The 21,414-nt window shown below is 45.9% G+C and overlaps 1 protein-coding gene across 2 annotated transcripts in view; it reads left to right on the forward strand.

Moving 5' to 3' along the window:
- Positions 1-613: 613 nt before the first annotated feature.
- The window catches only part of Fam168b (family with sequence similarity 168 member B), a 28,372-nt gene continuing 7,571 nt past the window's right edge, over positions 614-21,414 (forward strand). The window contains exons 1-4 of one of the 2 annotated variants that reach the window (XM_051152816.1): positions 614-732; positions 5,246-5,326; positions 15,348-15,428; positions 21,268-21,303. In XM_051152816.1, coding sequence (XP_051008773.1) covers positions 5,257-5,326; positions 15,348-15,428; positions 21,268-21,303 — 187 coding nt within the window. In that variant the 5' untranslated portion in view covers positions 614-732; positions 5,246-5,256. The remainder of the gene's footprint in view (positions 733-5,245; positions 5,327-15,347; positions 15,429-21,267; positions 21,304-21,414) is intronic. The other variant, XM_051152817.1, reaches the window with a different exon arrangement.

Raw genomic sequence — 21,414 nt, forward strand, 5'->3', positions numbered from 1 at the left:
ACATCTTTTTAAAGGGGAGTACCAGAGACGCTTCAGAGCGGTCTCCAGCACCCACGTAAGACAGCCTGAAACCCCTTGTAACTCCAGCTGGACAGAATCTCATGCCAGCACTCTTGTGAGCAAACCCACACACAGCTGCACATTTATACACAAAATTAAAATTTAAATCTTAGGACTGTGCATGGTGGCTGTGGCTTTAATGCCACTACTCGAGAGAGAGGCAGAGGCAGGCAAATCTGTAAATTCAAGACCGTCCCGGCCCAAAACAAAACAATAGTCAGGAGGAAAGCTTAAAAACAAAGAACAGAAAAAGGAATTATTAAGTAAACATAATGTGAATAGGCATATATTTCCTTCCGAAGTATACGAAGTTTACGGGCCATATCTATGTTCTACAATGCTGTTTACAACCAGAGCTTGAGCTAGGAGAGTGTTCACTATCCGGGTATCTTGCGCACGCCTATCGGAGCGGGGACGCGCGCGCGCGCACGGAGCTGCGTCACGTGCCCTGCGCGTCCCCGGCCGGCGCGCGGCGGGCGGAAGTGAGGTCGTGGGCTGCGGTGTCTGCGCAGCGTCGGCGGTAGCGCGGGCCGCGGTAGGGCGGGCGGGCGGGAGGCAGCGTAGGCCTAGCGGTCGGCCGCCACCGAGCGTTGTCTGGGCACTGCCCGTCGCCGAGCCTCACGCCGTGCCGGCTCGGGCCGGCGCGCGCCGGTTCCGGAGGCGAAGGCCATCGTAAGTACGGGAAGCACGGGGGCGGTGGCTCGGGGTGGGCGCGGGCCGGAAGTGCGGCGCTTTGTGCAGCGCCTGGTCGGGCCGCGCGGGGAGCGGGGGCGCCGCTTTGTCCATGGCGGGCCGGGGGGGCGGGGCGGCTTGAGCGGGCCCGGGGCGGGAAGGTCGCGGGCCGCTGGGGACACCGGCCTCCGCAGGCCCAGCGTCCCCTCTCCCGGAGGAGAGCGCAGGCTTTGAAGGGTACCTTCGCGAGGAAAGGACGTTCCGGGGCATGGCCCAGGTTAATCTGGAAAAAAGAAAGAAAGGGGGAAAAAAAAAAAGAGAGAGAGAAGGACGTCCTGCTAGCACGTCCACGGCTGGCAGTTCTCTTTTGCATTGTGTGAGCTGATGTTTAATCAGTCACGTAAATATCTTGGAGTGTTTTGCATGCAGGAAGGTTTGCTAGTGAAAAGGTTTACTCGCACGCATACACACATTAAAATAAAAGAAAAAGAATAGGTCTGTGTACTTTCTACACCTTAAAAGTCTCCGGTTCGCCTTGTGTAAGATGCGATTACTTTCTGAAGAATGACAAGATTTTAAATTAAAAGAAGCAATTCTGGTGCAAGCAATTAGAAAGGCGGCCTTTAAAAACTTCGGTAGGTTAAGAGGTGATGGGTGGTTTTTGCTTTGACATCCAAGGTTTGAATTATCCAGGCCACATTTCCTAAGGCTGAAGCTACCGTGGTGGAAATTGTTGACCATTTTGCTTTTTTAAGTCTCCATAAAGAGCAGGCTCATTTTAGTAGTGCCTGTAGTTCACTCGTGCAGCGTTTTGGCGTGTTTTGACATGCAAGAAAAACGTTTAAGGGTGTTACAATTAGTTGTGACCAGAACCAAAAGATGCTGCAGGGGTTGAGATGCTTGTCCCTGCGTTCGCCTAGGGAGTGATTAGGAAGCAGTTGGTAGAATTGGCTGCCCCGCCGCCCCGCCCCCCCCCCCCCCAACTCCCCTAAGGGCGGAAGTTACTCTCGTGTATAGCAGGTGCTGGGAACCAGGAGCCTACCTTTTTACCGGCCTCAGGTTGGTTTGTACAGAGTTGAGAAAAACTTAAGTACATTTTAAAGATAATTTTTGAAGGCCCTGTGGTTTAAGGAAGTTGTCTTCCTAACTTGTCCTGTAGACAGTTGATTTTTATGGACGAGTGGAGGACAGTTTCAAAGCATGAGCACAGCAGGGTTTCGGTAGTGATTCCTGTGCCCCTCTGTACCGGACATTTTTTGAGATCTGACTGTTCTCTTTAAAAATACATGACGTTGTCCTCGTAGGTTGCAAACCACGATGAAAGCTGAGCTTGGGGGACTGCAGAGTTTTCCTGTGAGGTGCACTCTCCTTGCTGTCAGACATAACTAAAACTTCGCAATATTAATCTTTTCTAGTGATCTATAACTTATTTATTTAATCGTCTATCTCTGGACAGAAACAGTCAAAGCACTCTGGAATTAGTGTTGATGTGCAGAAACACTAGACTGTGAGGCCTTCAGTGTTTTGCAGACGCCACTTCAGGTACACAGTACTGTTTAGTCACTGTGTGTTTTACAGCTCAGGATAGGGGCTGGAGAGATGGCCCAGCAGCTAAGAGTGTGTCCTGCTCACACAGAGGCCTTGAGTTCTTCTCCCAGCACCTATTTCAGGCTGCTCACACCTTTCTGTAACTCCAGCTCCAAAGGATCTGAAACCTCTTTGGCCCCCATGGGCACTTGTACACACATGGCATTCACTCACAAGGCACAGACATAAATAAAAAGAATAAAATTCACCCCTGCAAGCCTTTAGCCCCAGCACTTGGGAGGCAGAGGCAGATAGATCTCTCTGAATTTGAGGCCAGCCTGGTCTGCAAAGTGAGTTCCAGGACAGCCAGGGCTATATAGAGAAACCCTGCCTTGAAAATAATAATAATAATAAAAATCTATCTTGAATGCCTTAATTGGGAAGCTCTATTTTTGTAATTGTGTATTTTCCCCTCCTGGAGCTGAGGACTGAACCCAAGGACCTTAATTGCTCTACCACTGAGCTAAATCCCTAACTGAATTAAACACAAATTCTGAAAAACTCAGGGAAACCTTTGGTTCACATAAAGATGTGCTTGTGATAGTTGTTGAATGTTGCTGTTGAGGAATTCTTTCAGTCTTTTTGGTTTTGGTTTTTCAAGACAGGATTTCTCTGTGTAGCCAAGGTTGTCCTGGAACTCACTCTGTAGACCAGGCTGGCCTCTGCCTCCCAAGTGCTGAGATTAGAGGTGTACACCACCACTACTCTACTTTTTGCAATCTCCTTATCGGTCAGTTTGAGTTTGGTTTGGTTTGTTCTTAGGCAGGCATCATACCACCTACAGCATTCCCACAGTTTAGTAATTTCAAAGGGGAAACCTAAGAACGCTAACCCTGCAGTGAGTTTGGGTGACCAGTGGCACCAGAAAACCAAGTGGACTGGTGTGCTGCGTCTTTCTTTACTCTTCTGATATATGTACATGTAAGTATAGAGATGCTGTTTGCAGCTATATTCCCCACATGCTGAAGTAAAGTTTAATAGCGTTTTGCAGTATATGCCCTATTTAAAGAAATGCTTTAAATCATAATATCTCTCATATTGTTAAATTCTTCTGTATTTCTAAAAATTTACATATTGGCATATAGCAGAATACCGTTACCATAAAAACAACAGTTGTTGGGTACCCAGCCTGTGTTCACTTTTGTGTTATGTCATTAAAATATTTTTATTTTTTTTTTTTTACAGATCTTTGCATATGAATCATAGTCTAAACAAAATCCAGCTATTGTCTTTAGTGTAAATCTAATTTTATCTCAAATATCCTCCCTCACCTGTGTTCAGACCGTTGAAGAACAGACATTGCCCTTGAGAATGCCCTTCCTTTTGGGTTTGTGTGATTTGCTTCATAGTCTTATTCCACTTATTCCTCGAGTTCCTTGATTTTCCTGTAAGTTGGGCATTAGGTGCTGGCTCCAGCTGACACTTGCACCTTGGGTGGCTCTGTCATGTGAGGGTACATACGCACACAGAGCAAGCAGTTTGATGCAGTGGTAGCTTTACAGTTCACATCTATAGATGTGCGCTGAGAATATGACTCAAGCTAAATTGTGTTGTTGTCAGTTGCAAGTGCTGTGTGGATTGCCTGGCGTTTGTGAGCTTCAGTGCTGAGCACTGAGATGCAGGGAGACGGGCAAGTGAAGTATTCCCTCTTCCCTTTGGGCTGGCTCACAGCCTTTGAAGGGAATCTCATCATCGAATACATACTCTAAATCTAAAGCAGGGCTTTTGTATTTGGACACAGGCCTGTGTTGCTGGTTTTTGACAAATTTGAAAGGGAAACTGCAATGTTTTCTTTTATCGGTCTTACACTGTTTGCCGGTCTCTTTTGCTGTTGAGGTGGGACCAAGGGCTTCATGCATGCCCTACCTACCTACCTACCGAGAGGCAGTAGGTGCACTGCCTCTCAGTTGTATCCCCAGTCTCATCCTGCAGTTACTAATTCCTTAAGACTTCTAAATCACACTAGGGAGCATGTGTCATTAGCCTCTGGAGTAGTGTGATTTCCCAAAACTGCCTTTTGTCCTTTCTTGGCTCTGGCAGTGCTGCCACAGTTCTCCTCGCTGCTACGCCTCTGTTTTTGGAGGAGCTCCACCAAAGTTTGCTGTCTGCACTGAACCCTTAGAAGAAGCACTCTTTTCTCTTTTGGCCCTTACCATGATCTGTCCCAAACCACCAAGGATCACTTGTTGTTGTTGTTGTTGTTGTTGTTTTCTTTTCTCCTTACAACAGCTATAATTCACATGTTATGTGAAACAAAAAAACTCACTGTCTTAGGTTCCCATTACTGTGAAGAGACCATGACCATGGCAACTCTTATAAAGAAAACATTTAACTGGGGCTGGCTTACAGTTTCTGAGGTTTAGTCCATTATCATCATGGCGGGAAGCGTGGCAGTGTGCAAGCATACGTGGTGCTGGAGAGGAGCTGAGAGCTCTACACCTGGATCTGCAGGCAGCAGAAGGGGGCTTGGCTCATTTTTTTAAGTCCCTTTTTTCCTGTTCTAGTGGGCAGTTGAAGCCAGCACCTTGTAAGGAGTCTCACTAAGAACAAGTCAGACCCTTTGAATGTTTTTACAATTGCGTGAGATTCATGTTCTGGATATATTCTGATTTAATTCTCTGGTACAAGGGCATTGAGGTTAATTGTAGAATTTTCACATTCTAAGTAGGGATGTAGTGGATATTGTTTCCCTTAGTTCTGTTGAATTGAAGAAGAGTTAGAAAGAAAAGATTACTGCAATCTGATTGGGTGCCTGTGGTTACTGGGACATTCAGTGTTTATTTTCTGTTCTCTCTTGGTTGGGACCAGTAGAAGACACACTATTTTATAGTAGACTATAATAATATTTACTGCCTGCTTTTTTGTGACTAATGGAGAAAATTCTGGAAGCAAAAACTTGGCTAAATCACCTTTTTTCCCCTTTTAGTTCTTGAAATCATGAATCCTGTTTATAGCCCTGGATCTTCTGGGGTTCCCTACGCAAATGCCAAAGGGATTGGGTATCCAGGTAAGCAAGTTGAATTTTGTTTTCGTTATTGAACTTTGAGCACTTTTTATGTCCGTGTAGCATACACAATTATAGTGGATGTGCTAGCTGATCCTGTGACAGTGAGATGCAAGCTAGAGTCATTTGGGAAGTGGGACCCTCAATGGCAAAAATGCTCACACCATCTTGACTGATGGTTGCTGTGGGCAGTGCTACCCCAGGTCCTGGGCTGTATAAGGAAACAAGTTGAACAAGCCAGGGCAACACACCTGTAAGCAGTGGTCCACCATGGCTTTTGCTTCAGTTCCTGCCTCTAGGTTCCTGTCCTGACTTCCCTTCATGCTAGACTCTAAGCTTTGAGGTGAAATAAGTAAACTTTTCCTCTTCGGAGTTGCTCTGGTTATCATGTTTTGGTTTGTTTGTTTAGGTGGTTGGTTGGTTGGGTTTGGTTTTCTTTTTTCTTTCTTTCTTTCATTTATTTATTTTTTTATTTATTTATTTATTTATTTATTTATTTTTGGTTGTTGTTGTTGTTTTGAGACAGGGTTTCTCTGTGTAGCTTTGGCTGTCCTGGACTTGCCTTGTGGACCAGGCTGGCCTCAAACTCACATTCATCCTCCTGCCTCCGCCTCCTGAGTGCTGGGATTAAAGGCGTGCGCCACCAGGCCTGGCTCTGGTCATCGTGTTTTATCACAGCAGTAAGAGCCTAAGACAGTGGAGTGGGCAAAACTAACTCGAGTTAGGGAAGGCAGGAAGGCGATTCATGAGAGAGAAAAATCCAGACGTGGCTGGTCTTGCCCAGAGCTAGTATCTTCAGTGGGTGGGGCCAAGACCTTTTTCTCTACCCTCTTAGTCCATCCCACCTTCTCAGTATTTGTGAGGTTCAGCCCCTTACAGTAGGAGCCTCACTCCCATATAGGAAAGCCCAGTGTGGTTTCACAGTCCTGTTCACAGCTTTCTTGAGGTTTGTTTTGGTTGAACATGACTTCTGTCTCCCTGGACAGGGGGGATATCCTATTGAATAATTTAGGAGTGGACCATATCCTCTCTTGCCTTCAACTTACATTGCATTTTATGGGTGTGGTTTACATATCCACAGTGAGTGGAGTCAGTCAGAGCTCAGCTAAGGGGGACCAGAAAGCAAAACATTGGGGAACTGGGACTTTGGTCAAAAATTGCAGGTGGTTGTCCTAACAACCACCTGATTTAGGTTAACTCAACAAGAAGTGGTATTTGTACCGTTACAGTTTCATGTGGGTCCTTCCCCTCTGAGTACTGGTGATGGAACCCAGAGCCTTGTGTGTGCTACCTAAGTGTGCTTGCTGCTGCTGCTGCTGCTGTCCTTACCCCTTTTGTATTTTGAGACCGGGATTTGCTCAGTTATTTAGGCTGGCCTTGAATTCACTGTTTAACTGAGGCAGAACATGACTTTGCTGTCTCTGTGCCTCAGCCTCTGCAGTAGCTGCTGTCACAGGTTTAACCACCATACCCAACTTTCATTATGGGTTTTGAAACACTATGACTGGGGAAAACGTGTTGTTGGTACTAAACTCAAAGAAAATGGAATAAATCTGAGCTTGGAAGGGGGAAGAGAAGTATTCGGCCAGATTTGGAAGCCATGCAAACCCAGCTCTGCCGGGAGTTGTAACTCGTGTCTGTCCTGGAGTACTTGCTGCTGTCTGGGATTTTAGCAGCCCACACAGGGACAGAACAGGAGGCTTAGCATCTTCTGAGCACAAGAAGGTAGTGTCACCCAGCTCTCTCAAGTAGTCTGTCTCTTGAGAGTGGTCCCCCCGCCAAGAGCTGGATAGAGTGTCTGTTGCTGTCCTCTGGGCTCTGAGAGGGGCAGTCTTCCCTAAGTGCCCAGTAGACATTCCTGGGCATGGGGTCTAGTTTGTGTTCCTTCCTCTTCCTAGTGGAGGCAACAAACCTCAGACATACTCGTCTGGCTGCATTCTCTCTGAAGTATCTGACAGCAGAGTTGCTGGGAAGTAGCAGTCTTCAGTACAGGTTGTTGGGCCTTCCTGAAGAAAGTACTGACCACTCATATGCAAAGTTAGTATAAGCATGGGTGCTATTAGAAAAAGTCTGCGTAACTACTGCAGCTCAGCCAGCAAGTAGAAGCCATGTCACAAGAAAGTTTAGAATGCTTGTGTAAACAAAGAGCCAGATTTGTAAGTAGAAGGATTAAGGGGAGAGAAACAAAACTAAAAGAAATAGGGCTCAGGACAGTTAGTTCAATGAGAGCTAGAGGAATTTGAAGATAGAACACCTCTGAGAGGGAACCACAGTGTGCAGTACAAGTAAAAGGCAAGAGGAAAGTGATTGGCTGCTTCAGACCTTTGAGGAGTGGTAGAGATGGGTCAGTGGTTAGAGCGTGGCCTGGTCTTACAGAGGACCCAGGACCTGTGTCAGACAGCTTACAGTTGCCTATTACTCTAGCCCCAGGAGATCTGAGCCCTCTTCTGACCGCCTTGGGCACCCATGTGTACCTGTATATATGCTAATGCACACACAAACAAATACTCCTCCTCCTCCTTTTTTTAAAGGATAAGGTAAGAGGGGAAATAGACTAGTTAAGAACTTTGAGAATAACATTTCAGCCGGGCACTTGGGAGGCAGAGGCAGGTGGATCACTGTGAGTTAGAGGCCAGCCTGGTCTACAAAGCGAGTCCAGGACAGTCAAGGCTACACAGAGAGACCCTGTGTTTGGGGGGGGGGGGCGGCGGGGAAGGAGAATAACACTTCAGAAGGACTTAGAGAAATTAGAAGGAAAAGAGAGACAGTTTTCTAGAATTGATGAAAAACAATTTGGTGATTAGATCTACTGTTTTTGAAGTTTTCTCACTAGTTTAAGTGGAATAGCTGAAGAGAATCCTGAGCACTCTGAGCCAGGCAGTAGCCAGCCCCGTGATACTGGTCTGTGAGATACTCTTTGCTTAAGACTTGAGCTCTTTGCTCAGCAGGCTGGCGAGGCTGTGGATGTTAAGAGGTGTTCATTTTTTCCTGCTGCTCAGTTAGGTGGATGGCACACCTGTATGCAGATCAGAGTGTGAACAGTGAGGCTCTGTGGGTTGTCCAATGCTCAGCTGTGCTGCAGCACAGACACAGCTTCCGACAGGCCCTTGGTGCATCTGCTCTGGCCCTTGGCCTCTCGCTGGCCTGCCCTTGCTCAAGAGAACTTTACAGCAAACCAGGTTGTAGGGTTTTGGTTTTTTTTCTTCTGTAAAGACACTTGAAAGAAAGCTTCTGTAACAATGTTAAGTGTCGTTTCAGTCATGCCTTATACCCTTTACTACCTTGTATGTCTTGGGGCAGTGGGGAGTGGTATTTTAAAGTCTCCCTCAACTGAGTAAACTGTTGGTGAATCTTAGTGCTGGGTCCTAGTAGCTGGGGGTCGGACATGTGGATTGCACGCCAGTAGAATCTTAGAATCTTAGGCCAGCATGACAGGCACAAAGGCTCATGGGATATGGAGGGAATTCCTCCTCCAAATGTGCTTTATGTAATAATTACTGGTTTTACTGGCTTCTTATTGTTTCCTCATTTATTCATTTTTTATTTTATTTATTTCATGCATTTGATTATTTTGCCTGTGTGTGTGTGCACCATGTGCATACCTGCTGTCTGTAGAATGTAGAAGTGGAAGGTGATGTCAGGCTCACTACAACTAGAGTTAATATGGCTGTGGGCCACCATGTGGGTGCTGGGAATTGAACCTGAATCCTCTGCAAGAGCCAAAAGTGCTCTTAACCACTGAGCATCTCTTCAGCCCCTGTTTCCTGGTTGTATTAAGTTTTATTTATTCCCTGCCGTCTTTTTAAAGGAAGTAGGCCGGGCATGGTGGCACACACTTATAATCCTAGCACTTTGGGGAGGCAGAGGCAGGTGGAGCTCTCTGAGTTCAAGGCCAGCCTTGTCTACAAAGCAAGTTGAGGGCCACCAGTCCTACACAGAGAAATCCTGCCTAGGGGGGAAAAGGAATTATTATACTTATTTAATTGTGCGTGCTCTATACATGTGCCACGGGGTATTTGAGGACATTGGAGGACAGCTTACAGGAGTCAGTTCTCTCCTCCACCATGTAGACCCCAGTGATGGAACACAGGTTGTCCACCTTGGCAACAGGGCCTTTAACTACTGAGCCATTTTGCTGGCTTTGCCACATTTTGTTTTGTTTTCTGGTGTTTTAAAAAACAAAAAACAATTCAGGTTGGATTCAGGTGTTGTTGCCATCTTTTGGACTAATGAAAAATATTAGTCTTACCTTCTAATAGCTTTGGCACTTTGCAGGGTGGCAGGGGATGTTTGGCCACGTGACTCAGGCTGCCTCTAACAGCCTTCTTTTGGTACAGTGATAACAGGCATGATGCTCATGTCAAGCTAAAACAGTGTTATCTCATGTTTGTACTGTGTCGTACGTGCTGTTGTCCGCTTGAAGGTACACTGGGTTTTGTCTTTGTTTTGAGACAGGGTTTCTCTGTGTGGCTCTGGCTGCCTTGGGATTTGCTTTATAGGCCAGGGTAGTCTGGAACAGAGAACCACATGTCTCTGCCTCCTGTGTGGTGGGACTAATGGTGCACCACCACACCTAGCTGTGGCCCTGTTTTTATGATGCGCAACTAACTGATAGCTGCTATGGTAACAATGGTTTTCTAGCCATCATTGCTTTCTCCTTTGACATTTCTCTGAAGTATGTCATTTGGAATTAAAAAAAAAAAAATCTTTTCTACAGCTTTATTACTGACTTTGTAGGTGGATGGGTAGTGTGTGTGTGTGTATAGTGGAGTGTGATGTGGGTGTGTTGACATCTGTCTTGCTTTTTGGCGATGTAATTTTTGCTGAATGTTTGTTTCCTATAATGTCTATTAATTATTTTATATATTGAATGATAAAAATCAATGTCTCAAGGCGTGATGGTACATGCCTTTAATCCCAGCACTTAAGGGGCAGAGGCAGGCAGATCTCTGACTTTGAGGCCAGCCTGGTCTGCAAAGGGAGTCCAGGACAGCCAGCAGTGCTACACAGAGAAACCCTGTCTTGAAAACCGGACAAACAAACAAACAAATTTGTTGTTTCAAGAATCCAGAAGTGTGAGATAAAGGTATTGGCAGGGCTGTTATTCCCTCGAGAACTCTGAGCAGAGTCCACTGCTTGCCTCTCTAGATGGTGACCTTTAGACTGTCACCTTCTGCTGTCACTCCACTTTTGCCTCTGCTCACGTTTTCGCTTCCTCTTCTGTGTGCATGAGGAAGAATATTTACCATTGGGCTCATGTCACAGCCGTATGTATCGTCTTCTTTAGTATAAGGTAATAGGCATAAGATTTCCAGGAATCTGGTCTATCTTTTGGGAGGAGCTCCCCCCATCCTCCTTTTTCCCCCACAACACTGACTACAGATTTTTATATTGGCCGTTACTTTATCTCAAACCTTAAAGATACAGCTGTATTGTCCCAGGTTTTTACCGTAGGTTTTGCTTTGCATGTGCTCTGTAGCTATTGTCCATCCCCGTGCTATGACTAGATGTAGTGCTTTTATTTTGTTCAGCAGTTAGAGGGCTTCTTGGGTTTAGCTTGTTTCCCCCAATAGCGGCAGGAGTTTTGCAGATACTCTCTGTCCCCTCCTCTCTTCTGTGATTCCATCCATAGTGTATGAAAGTGCCACCTTTTGTGTCTGTCTCTTAGCTCAGTGTGCAGTTCACTAATCTTGTTCATCGTGCTTGAATCTTCTGCAGAATCCATGTGTTGAGTCAGACCATCTTGCTCTCCCTGTTCCTCCAGCATACTGTTTAGTTGGCTTGTTGATGGCTGCAGTCTCTGGATTGCCACTGGCTCTGCTTCTCTTGCCAAGGGCTTTCCTTGCTTTCTGTCATGCAGTCCTGTTTCTTGCATTGTATTAGAAATTGAGTTGTCCATTTGCTGTGCTCCTTGCCCAGCAGTTAGCACTGTGGTTGTTCTCCCTTCACTCAGAGGGTGAATGTGTGTATTCAGCCTGGGCAAGGCTCTGCTTCCTTTGGCCCTCATCCTGAAGTGTGGAGCATCCATCAGGCCTAATCCTCTGCAGGAAGCTGTCACATACAGGCGTGACTTAAGGAGGACTGCCGCTGGTTTCAGGGGTTCTTAAGGGTCCAGCTTTTATCACAGCAGTGTTACAAGACCACCAAAATTCACACTTGTTTCTTTGGTCAGTGCTCAACACTGAGAAATTGTGTATTGTAATTTATCCTTTACACAGAACATAATGTTCAGTGGGAATGGGTAAGGAACACATGCAGTATTTACGATGGTGATGTTATGGACAGTCAGGGGAGAAAGCTGTTGGGTAGGAAAAGCCTCAGACTGGCTTGCTCAGCATGGAAGTCTCAGCCATCATTAGGTACCTGGAGCAAAAATGGCCGTTAGAAGAGGTCTTCTTCCTCTCAGACTGCAGATGTTTCTGGAGGAGAGAGTCTGGTGCAGTTGCCAAATAATGCATTCTAGGAACCGCTCCCATACGAGTTCCTGGACCTTGCCTGCTCTTTCATATAAATATAATAACCTGTCCTGAGGGACTTTCTTATTCAGCCCCCTTGCTTCTTAGTGTTGGTTATTTGAAGGGTTTGCTGTTCCCCAAATGTCGCATGCAAATTAGCCTTGTACTTTTAATAATAAGTATGTTGATGACAGTGACCAGCACGGTAGAGTCCAAGAAAGTAAGCACTTGCTCAGTATTTAGGGTACGGTCACGCTGACTTGTGTAGGGATTTTCACCATTTTGTACTGTTGGAAGGAGTGTTTGCTTCTCATAGCCTTGCTAACAGCAGCATGCTTTACGGTGCTGAGTTGTAAGAAATGCTATCAGTGTGGTTGGGGCTCATGTAAGTTCAATTCCCCGCGCCCCCCTTTGGGGTTTTGATCTTCTGTATACATCTCTGTCGGGCCCTGAGGTTTGACTGCCAGCGTGGGGATGGGATAGGGGAGACACGTACCCTCATTTGTCTTTTGACTTAGTTCATGGTCTTCTCTGAAGCTGTTAGGATTGTTTTTACCTGTCCAGCCTCTGTGCTAAGGAGGTAGAGCAGATGTGGAAGGAGCAGGCCGGGGTAACCGCTGGAGGCCCTTGTGGGAAGAGCACAAGGACACAATACTGCTGAGCCTTGCTGCATGGAAGCCTTCCAACCAGATGGTGGAAAGCGGAAGAGTCTGCTGTGAGTCTGCAGTCAGCTTCCCGCGCTGCTACCCTGGGGGATGGCCTGTGTTCAGTCTAGGTCAGGGCGATGGGTAGAATGAGCACCGTGTGACTGGAGGGATGAAGCAGGACAGGATAGAAGGAGCAAGGCTCCCCAGGAGGCAGGAAGGGGGTGGTGATGCCCACACAGAGCCCAGCTATGTCGTGATTCAGCCCATTAGACTAAGTGCCTGTCGGCGTGTTTTATTCAGTTTCAGGGCATATTAACTCACTGTAAGAAGGTTGGGATGGACTCTAGTAACAGGCGCTGGGGCAGAGGGCTTCCTGAGGAGTTACGAGGGAGACATGAGGGAATTTTTATTTTTGTGGTAGTTATTGAAGAAGCCTGTGGAGTATGATGTAGTTTGTGGCGAATCTGACTTTTTAAAAATAAATCATTAAAAGTTCTTGCTCCTAACTAGTTCTCTGGTACCTAAGCAGTATCCTGTGGGTGAATGGATCCTGCTCACCTAGGCTTCCTTGGGCCTCTAGTGACTCTTACGGTTGGTCCACAGGACATTGGTAAAAATCGTTGCCCTTGACACCTAAAAAGAGTAAAGTTGATTCAGGTACTGCTCACTCACTGTCTTACTTCCTGAAGAAAGCAAGTGGATTGAAACAATCCAGAAGAGACCCTGGCTATTCTGCTGAGGTAGAGGAGGCTTGTTGAAGGTCAAGGGAAGCAGCATGGAGGCTCTGGATCATGTAGGAGCCACTGAGACCTGACAGGGCTCCTGTGCACCGTTGAAGTGGTGACTCCATCCCAGCACAGACCTGAGGGTTGTTTAGGAAGGCTGTGGGGAGGTCGGATCGGGGAGCAGGGTTGTCATGGAACAGTAAACTTGATGTGAGGACAGGCTGGCCTTTAGCAGCTCGTCACCCTGTGTATCACTGGGCTTGATTTGGCTGATCTGGCTGGCTAAGCCGGTGCTCATATGGTCTTCCCCAAGCTGTGCGCTCAGGTGACTCTCTGTGGTAGAGGAGCCCTGTTCTCAGTGCTTTTCAACCTGTGGGCCAGTTAGGGTTAGAGCTTTATTCAAAACCTTCAAAGAACCTCCCTTTCCTCCCAGAGTTTTCAGTGGCAGAGTGCTTGCCAAGCATGTGTGGCCTTGAGTTTTGTTCCAGCATGCACATGTGCACACAAGCTGTGGTCACAAGGACTGTCTCTGGAAGTTAACTCAGATGCTGTGAGCTCTGCCCTTAGTTTTCACCTAGTCCTGAGTGTCTCACTCTGGGACATTTCCTGGGGGGTTATGATACCACCTGGGAGGCACAGGCAAGGATCCCAGCATCAAGGTCATTCTCAGTTACATGGTGAGATTGAGGATAGCCTGGACTACATGAAAGCATATCTCACAAAATGAAAAAAAGAAAACCATTTGAGGACCCTGGAGGACACCTTTGAGCTATCCCAGCACAATCTTGGTAGGAAAGAGAAGCACAGCTCCTCACAAGCAACAGAAGTAGTCAGGGCTTGGGGACGCTGGGTTCCGTGTTCTGAGGCTGTGAAAGCACCCCGCTGTCCTTCTGTCAGGCTAGGCAGAAGGGGCACAAGGAATCCTGGACTCTGACAAGGCCTGACTGGGTACCTGAGTCTCCCTTTCCTGATGAACACCAGAGGGGCAGTATTCTGTTAAATACCTTATTGATAACTCTGTGTGCTGTGTGTGTGTGTGTCTGTGTCTGTCTAAAGACAAGTCATGTTGGGTGCTAGAGACATGGCTAAGAGGTTACAAGCCAATCAGAGGACCTGGCTTCTGTTCTTAGTACTCAAGCAGTTGCTTATAAAGGTCTGTAATGTCTGTTCTGACACCATCTTCTCATGCCCAAGGGCACCTGTACTCCATGGTGTGTGTACAGAAAAGTAGGCTATGGTTGCACATGCCTATAAAACCAGCATTCCATACCCAGTGGCAGGAGGATTCTGTCTCGAGAAAGAAGACGGGTGATCTTGCTTATATGTGGATTCTGATTGTGTTTTCCCGTTCTGGGCATTTTTGAGGTTAATTAGAGCCCTTTTTAGTAAGAAGACTTGTATATAATGATACTGACAAACCTGGTCCACCTTGAACTTGAGGAAGCCATGGATTAGAACTTTAGAATGTGAAGACAAAGTTTGAAACAGTGCCTAGGAAGAAAAACAGAAATTGCTAGCTTTTAAATACAATAATGTGACTCTGTCTTTGTGGTCACAGTGTAGCCTTAACCCCCTCAACCCCCAACCATCAGCAAAAAGTAGGTTCTAGGCTGAGCCCAAGCCCACTTTGAATCTTGGTTCTCTCCAACTTTGTGTAGTGAAGCCAGGGGAGAATTCTGACCTGGCACATGATGCCGAACACTTGCTGCCTCAAAGGGTATGATTGTGGGGTGACACGGAAGTTTTGAGATCCATCTTGGATTGTTTTTTCCTTCTACTTAAAATTATGACTTATCTATTCTTTTTTATCTAGACGGGGTCTTGCTATGTAGCCCTCCCTCACTGGCCTAGAATTCAGTTATTGACCTGCCTTTGCCTAAAGTTAAATATGTGCACCATCATAAGTGGCTTGGCTTGTTTGTAGTTATTTTGGTCCTAGGATTGAACCTAGGCCTCACACTTGCAGAGGGGGTACTCTGCACTAAGTTGCACACCTGCTTCTTAATTCAGCTGTTCTGGACAGTGGACTGCTAACTCAGTTTCTGCCTGGCTCCCCCCCCCCCCCCCAGTTGTAGAATGTGAGCATTTAATTATAGATCTAACAGACTGGGTTATATTTGTGACTCATCAAACTTCTGAGAAAAGAAGGTGACTCAAGGCAATTGATAATGCTTTTGTGCTGTGTGCTTCCCTGCAGCCGGTTTTCCTGTGGGCTATGCAGCAGCGCCTGCCTATTCTCCTAACATGTACCCTGGAGCGAATCCTACCTTCCAAACAGGTATGTACTGAACGGCAGATGTCTTGTGCACAGTGGGGAGGAGGCGTGGAACTGGGATCTATGGTTGGGTGGCTTTCTACACTTACGAATGACCTGTCGGTGAGTCTAGTCAAGCTTAGGTCTCCGTGCACATAAGCTTTGCTTTACTGAGTTTCCCAGATTCGCCACCAGCCTCTGGCCTGTACAGGTAATTCCTTGTGCCAGATAGCTTTCTATGGTAGGACGGACGGACTGGCGACTGAAGACCACTATGTCACTGAGCTCTGTCCACACTGCTGTAGTTATATTTTTAAAGGCAAAACCCCTCTGTTTCCCATATACGGTGCATGAGAACATTTTCAGATTTGAGAAATGGTGAGTTAAAATTGCTGGCTTATGCCTTGTCCTGTGTGAGCTGTCTGGCAAGGCTTCTGGGACAGTACTATGCTCTGCACAGCTCTAGATGCACAGTTGCTTTGGGTAGAAGAGCAACCAGCAGTGCCCTTCCTGTGAATTCTTACTTGAGACTCATAAAAGTCTGCCAGTACCCACCTCCTCCGTGTTCAGCCTGACCACCTTATTAGCTCACAGCCAGAAGAAGCTTGGACTTGGTCTTTCTGCTTTGAAGATTTCTGTCCAAGGTTCCTGTTCCTGTTCACTGAAATCATGTGACTTACATAACAGTGTGCCTAGAAGAATCTTAATGGTTTCTCATCTCTGGGAGACAAAAGTCTCTGCTTTAACCTCCTGGCTCTTTCTCATAGTGGCCTCTTTCTCCTCAGGAAGCTCCTCCCTCTTGTGATTTTTGTCTGCCTCCTTTTCATACACTTGCTCTCCTGCGCCTGCCAGTGAGACTGTTGTGAAGCATCTTGAGCAGTTTCCATGGTGCTACTCTGCAGGGCTCCTGGCAGCTCTCCCACCCTGTCTGTTTTTTAAGGCACTTTACGTTCTATAGCTTCTTTTTAAGCAGTGCTCTTGTATTTGTTACATAGCAAATTGTGCGTATTTATAATGTGCATTTGATCATTTCTGCTGTAAAGTGTCCTTTATCATAGTTGGCAGTGAACACACCTGTTTGGGCAAATTTTGTTCTGCCCATTTCAACTTTCTCAGGCTACAAAGATTCACAAATGTGTTTTCTCTTGCTGTAGATATGTTTTCTAATTTTTTGTGTGTAAATGGACTCACATAGGATGTATTTGGTTGTTCCTGGACTGGCATCTTTTACTGGACATACTGACTTGGACTTTGCTGTTGTGGTACCTGTTACTATGCTCTCTCTCCGTTGTTAGCTTGTGCCCATTGTATGGAAAACATCACTTGTGTGTCTGCTGGGGAGCTAATGGCTTTTATGCTGTTTGAATTTGGGACTTGTATTTAAAATTCATTTTACAAGTGAATTTTTCTGGATGCTTAGCATAAGTCTATGGATATATATATATATATTTTTTTTTTTTTTTTTTTTTTGATGAGTAAATACAAAAGGATGGAGTAGCTGATTTTAGGGCAGGTAGGAAACTGCCAAAAACAGTCTTCCAGAGTGACTGTATTATCTATATTCCATCAATTATGTATTTATTAGTTCTATCCTCTGTATCCTTGTATCCTTGGCAGCACTGGTATGATGAGGTGAGGCTTTTCTGTCTTGGCACACTAGTGGGTCTCTAATGATTTACCATTGTGGTTCTGATTTGAACTGTCATGACAGTAACACTGATCATCTTTCATGTGTTAATTTTCCATTTAACTGTCTTTGGTAAAGAGTTGTGTTCTGGGCCTTGTGGCACAAGACCTGTCCTACACTGGAGGCTGATGCAGGATCATATGCTCAAGGCCTGCCTGGGCTACACAGTGAGCTCAAGGCTAGCCTGCACAACTTAGCAAGACTCCATCTCATACAAGAGAGTAAATGAGGAACTGGGTGTGGAGAGACAGCTCAGTATCTGAGAACAATTGCTACCATTGCAAATTTTAGGTCCTGGCACCCATGCAAGGCAGCTCCTAACAGTCTGTAACTACAGGTCCAGGAACTCTGATGCTAGCCTACATACATGGGTGTAGACATGTAACACATAATTAAAAGTAAAGACATGAATAAAAAAAGAGCAGAACAAGAGCTGTGGGTAAGATCAGTGATGGAGCAGTTTGCCAGCTTGTGCGAAGCCTGGGGTCAGTCCCCACTAGCACCCTTCTAAAAGAGAGATCAATCATGTACATCTTTAACTGTGTTTCAGTTACTAAGTTTATTTTTTAAGGCATTTAGTAATTTTATTTTTACAAGTTTTGTTGGAAGATCTGTTTTTATATTTGTGTGTGTGAGCATTTGTCTACATGTATGTATGTGCATTTCAAGAACCTGCAAAGGCCAGGAGTGTTGGGTCCCCTGAAACTAATGTTATAGGTAATCACCTGTACATGTACATGCTGGAAACGGAACCTGGCTCTCTACAAGAACAACATGTGTTCTTAACTGCTGGGGTAGCTCCAAACCACTTTTTGTTTTGTTTTTTAAAAGATTGTATTTGTTTTTATTTATGTATGTATGTTCCTTATGATTCTTTGTATGCCAGAGAAACATCAGAATCCCTAGAGCTGGAGCTGCTGGCAGTTATGAGGTACCTGATGGGGTGCTAGGAACTGAACTCAGACCTTGTGCAAGAAGTGTGCACTCTTTTGATTTGTTTGTTTGTTTGTTTGTTTGTTTGTTTGTTTAATGTATGGAGTGCTCTGCCTGCATGTACACCTGCAAACCAGTAGGGCATCAGATCACATTATAGATGGTTGTGAGTTGTGTGGTTGCTGGGAATTGTGCACTCTTAATCACTGGGCCATCTCCAGCAGGAGCTCATGGGCCTCAGCCTCCTGCATAGTGGAATTGAGATGTGCTAGTCACTTGCTTCCAGCCGGGTTTGTTCTGTTGATGCGCTTTAAAGCATTCTTTTGTTTATCAAGTTCTCTGGTCCATGCACCCCTCCCTGAGATCTTTAACAGAGGAGAAGTTTTCAAAAGTTAATGAGGTTATTATTCTCTTCTCTTTTGGATTACATTTTTGGTATTCTGAAAATCAGCATAAAATGACTTCCTTGTAGCAGTTTTAGCTTGTATGTACATTTAGGTCTGTGGTTCCTTTGGGGTAATGGTGTGTAGCGCTGGGTTAAATTGAACTGGTTGTGTGGACTGCTGCTTCCTGCATCCATGCTGTAGTGCACCATCTGCACTCACAGGCTCTGCTTACACCAGTTCTCTTCTTAGGAACAAGATGAGAGGAAAAGGACTAAAAACTTCCAGCTCAGTTTTGTAATTTTCCTAAAAGAGCCATGGGTTCCTTGAGGCCAATTCAGATGTTCTTGCCAAAAGCAAGGGGTGCCTGGAACAAATGCTTGACCACCTTCTCCTCACAGAGAAAAATGAGTCCTTTCTTGTCTCCTTTTCAAGACTGCTCTCAGAGGATCTGTGGGTGCAGAAGCTGAGCTGAACAGTGGGAGCAGCAGTGACCCAGCGTGCTGCCTTGGGAGCCTCTGCCGAATGAGCAGTGCCAGGTCACCTGCCTGTGCTGCTGCTGTTTCCCAGAGCCTTGGAGGACATGCTTGTCTGAAACGGGTTAGGGCAGGGGTGGCTCGGAAGGCCTTGGTGTCCCACCATGCTGCTGGCACTTGATGTAATTAGAGCTGTGTGCCCCTCTTTTGTGCATCCTTGCAGTGCTATCTCCCTGTTCGGAGGCCAGGCTGGGCATCACTTAGATGCAGTAAAAAGGGAATTTCTGTGAGTTCTGCTGCCTTCTTGATCTAATCTGGCGTAGAGGAGTGGGGCTGCAGGGCTTCCTCAGCGCTTTTGCAATGCTGTGGTGCTTTCCATTTTTTAAAAAGACTTGTTTTTATTTTGTATGTGTGTGAGGGTTTGCCTGCATGTGTGTTTGTGTACCATGTGTATGCTTGGTGTCCACAGAGGCCAGAAGGCTGCAGCTCCTCTGGAACTGGAGTTACGGGTGGTTGTGACCTGCCTCGTGGATGCTGCGGCTAGACCTGGGTCCTTTGCTGGAGCAGTCAGTGCACTTACCCCCTGAGCCATCTCTCCAGCCCCCTTTTCTTACTCCACATGCAAATGTGTCACAGAAGTCTGAGAATTTTGGTGTTTGTGGTGGCTTTGGTGATACTGTTTCATGATCTGGAAGTAGAGGAGATGCATTTACTTTGAACAAATGTGAGCCGCAGACAGATGGATCTGGTGTGCGCTTTCCATGCTTGTAACCTCCTTGCGAACTGAGTTTAACTCTGGCGTGGCATGCTGGGAACTGTGATCTCATCCTGGTGGAACTTCAGCTGTATTGAAGGAGGACCAAGATGAGACTTCAGGCAGGCTGAGGTCCTCCTGGTCCTGTGCCCACTGAATGGCTCAGGTGCAGTAATTACCTAAACACCTCAGGAAAAAGTTACTGATAGTGCTCACTGTGTAGCCCTGGCTGGTCTGGAACTCACTATGTAGACCAAGCTAGTCTCATATTCACTGAGATGCTCCTGCCTCTGCCTCTCCAGTGCTGGAATTAAAGGCGTGCGCCACCTTGCCCTGCTCTATAGCATGTCTTATAAGGTGAGCTAGTTAGGCAAACACCGATACAGAAGCATCTTACAGCAAGTAACAGTTCAGCTGAGCTGGCTATCACAGTGCTTCAGTAGTCTTGACACTGGTTATGAGGGATATTTAACAGTAAATTAAAATATAGGCCTTTTTCCCTTTAAATCCAGAATTATGTCTCTGAAGTGAGTAAGATTATTGTGTGACTGGAGAGGAAACAGCATAAGAGTGTTAACTGACTGTGGGTTGCAGGAGTCTTTCTCTTTCAAAGGTGTATATGGACAGAGTCGAACAATGCCTAAACTTCTAGAGAGCTTTTTAAATGAAAGCAAAGGCCTAGGTGTGCTTACCTAGTGTGCACTGCCTCATGCTGCAGAACACAACATGGCAGCTCACTGTGGGGACAGAGGCAGGAGGGGTAGAAATTCAAGGTAATTTGCTATATAGTGAATCTGAGGTCTTCCTGGGCTCTGTGACATTGTGTCTTGGGAAGGGATGCCTGTCAGAACGACTGTCTGTCTTGACCCCACTTATATCTACTGCTGTCATTTTGTTGTGGCTCTTCCCTCAGGGGGTTGGCTTAGCTGTCCCTGTTACTATTTTGTTCTTGTTGACCTTTGGGTGATGAGGACTTAATTGTTCTTTTGTTTACTTACCTGGCCTATCCTTATTGTGGGCATCCTTTATTGTGGGTATATATGGTTCTTTTGTGTCTGCTTTGCCGTTCCTGGAGCCTCTCGGGAGGCTAATAGGACTCTTGATCTCTGGCTGCGTATTTCTGGCCCACGGGCTGTTCGGTACAGTGCTTTCTTGGTGTTCTTTGAAGAAGCCCAGCTCATGCCCTAGCCTAGGTCCTGTGCTGGAGCTTCTTCTGCAGGAGTCTGGGGCTTGTGCCTTACTTCTATTCAGTCCTTGCTGCCTTCCTTAGTTCCTACTTTGCATTTGTGGAGTATTTCCTTCAGTAGTTTCCCAGGAGGTTGTGAGGGAGTCATGCTTTAGAGAATTTTCCACTGTAAAGACATTTTCTGCACCTGTATCCTACCTCCCAGTAGTTCTCTGGATGTAGACTGTGGGCTAGTAGCCATTGCCCCAGGACAGTGAAGGCATCACACCAAGAAGGGCCACTAGTTTTCAGTATTTGGAATGAGAATCTACTTAATGCTACATATTGAATCTGTTTTTAAAGTCAAATGTATATCTTTTGCCTCCTTTAAATCTGTTAACAGCTTGCCTAACCTTAAATACTTTGTCTTTTAAAAAATTGATTTTTGTTTGTTTTTGTTTGCAGTGCTGGAGATTGAACCCAGGGTCTTGCACATGTTAGGCAAGTGCTCTGTCTGAGCTGTGTTCTTGGCCCTTTGTGTTTGTTTGTTTGTTTGTTTGCCTTTAAGATTTAAACACTCATATATATGAGTGCTTGCCTGCATGTATATGT

Source organism: Acomys russatus, chromosome 11 (genome assembly GCF_903995435.1).
Source record: "Acomys russatus chromosome 11, mAcoRus1.1, whole genome shotgun sequence".
In the NCBI taxonomy this organism is placed as follows: Eukaryota; Metazoa; Chordata; class Mammalia; order Rodentia; family Muridae; genus Acomys; species Acomys russatus.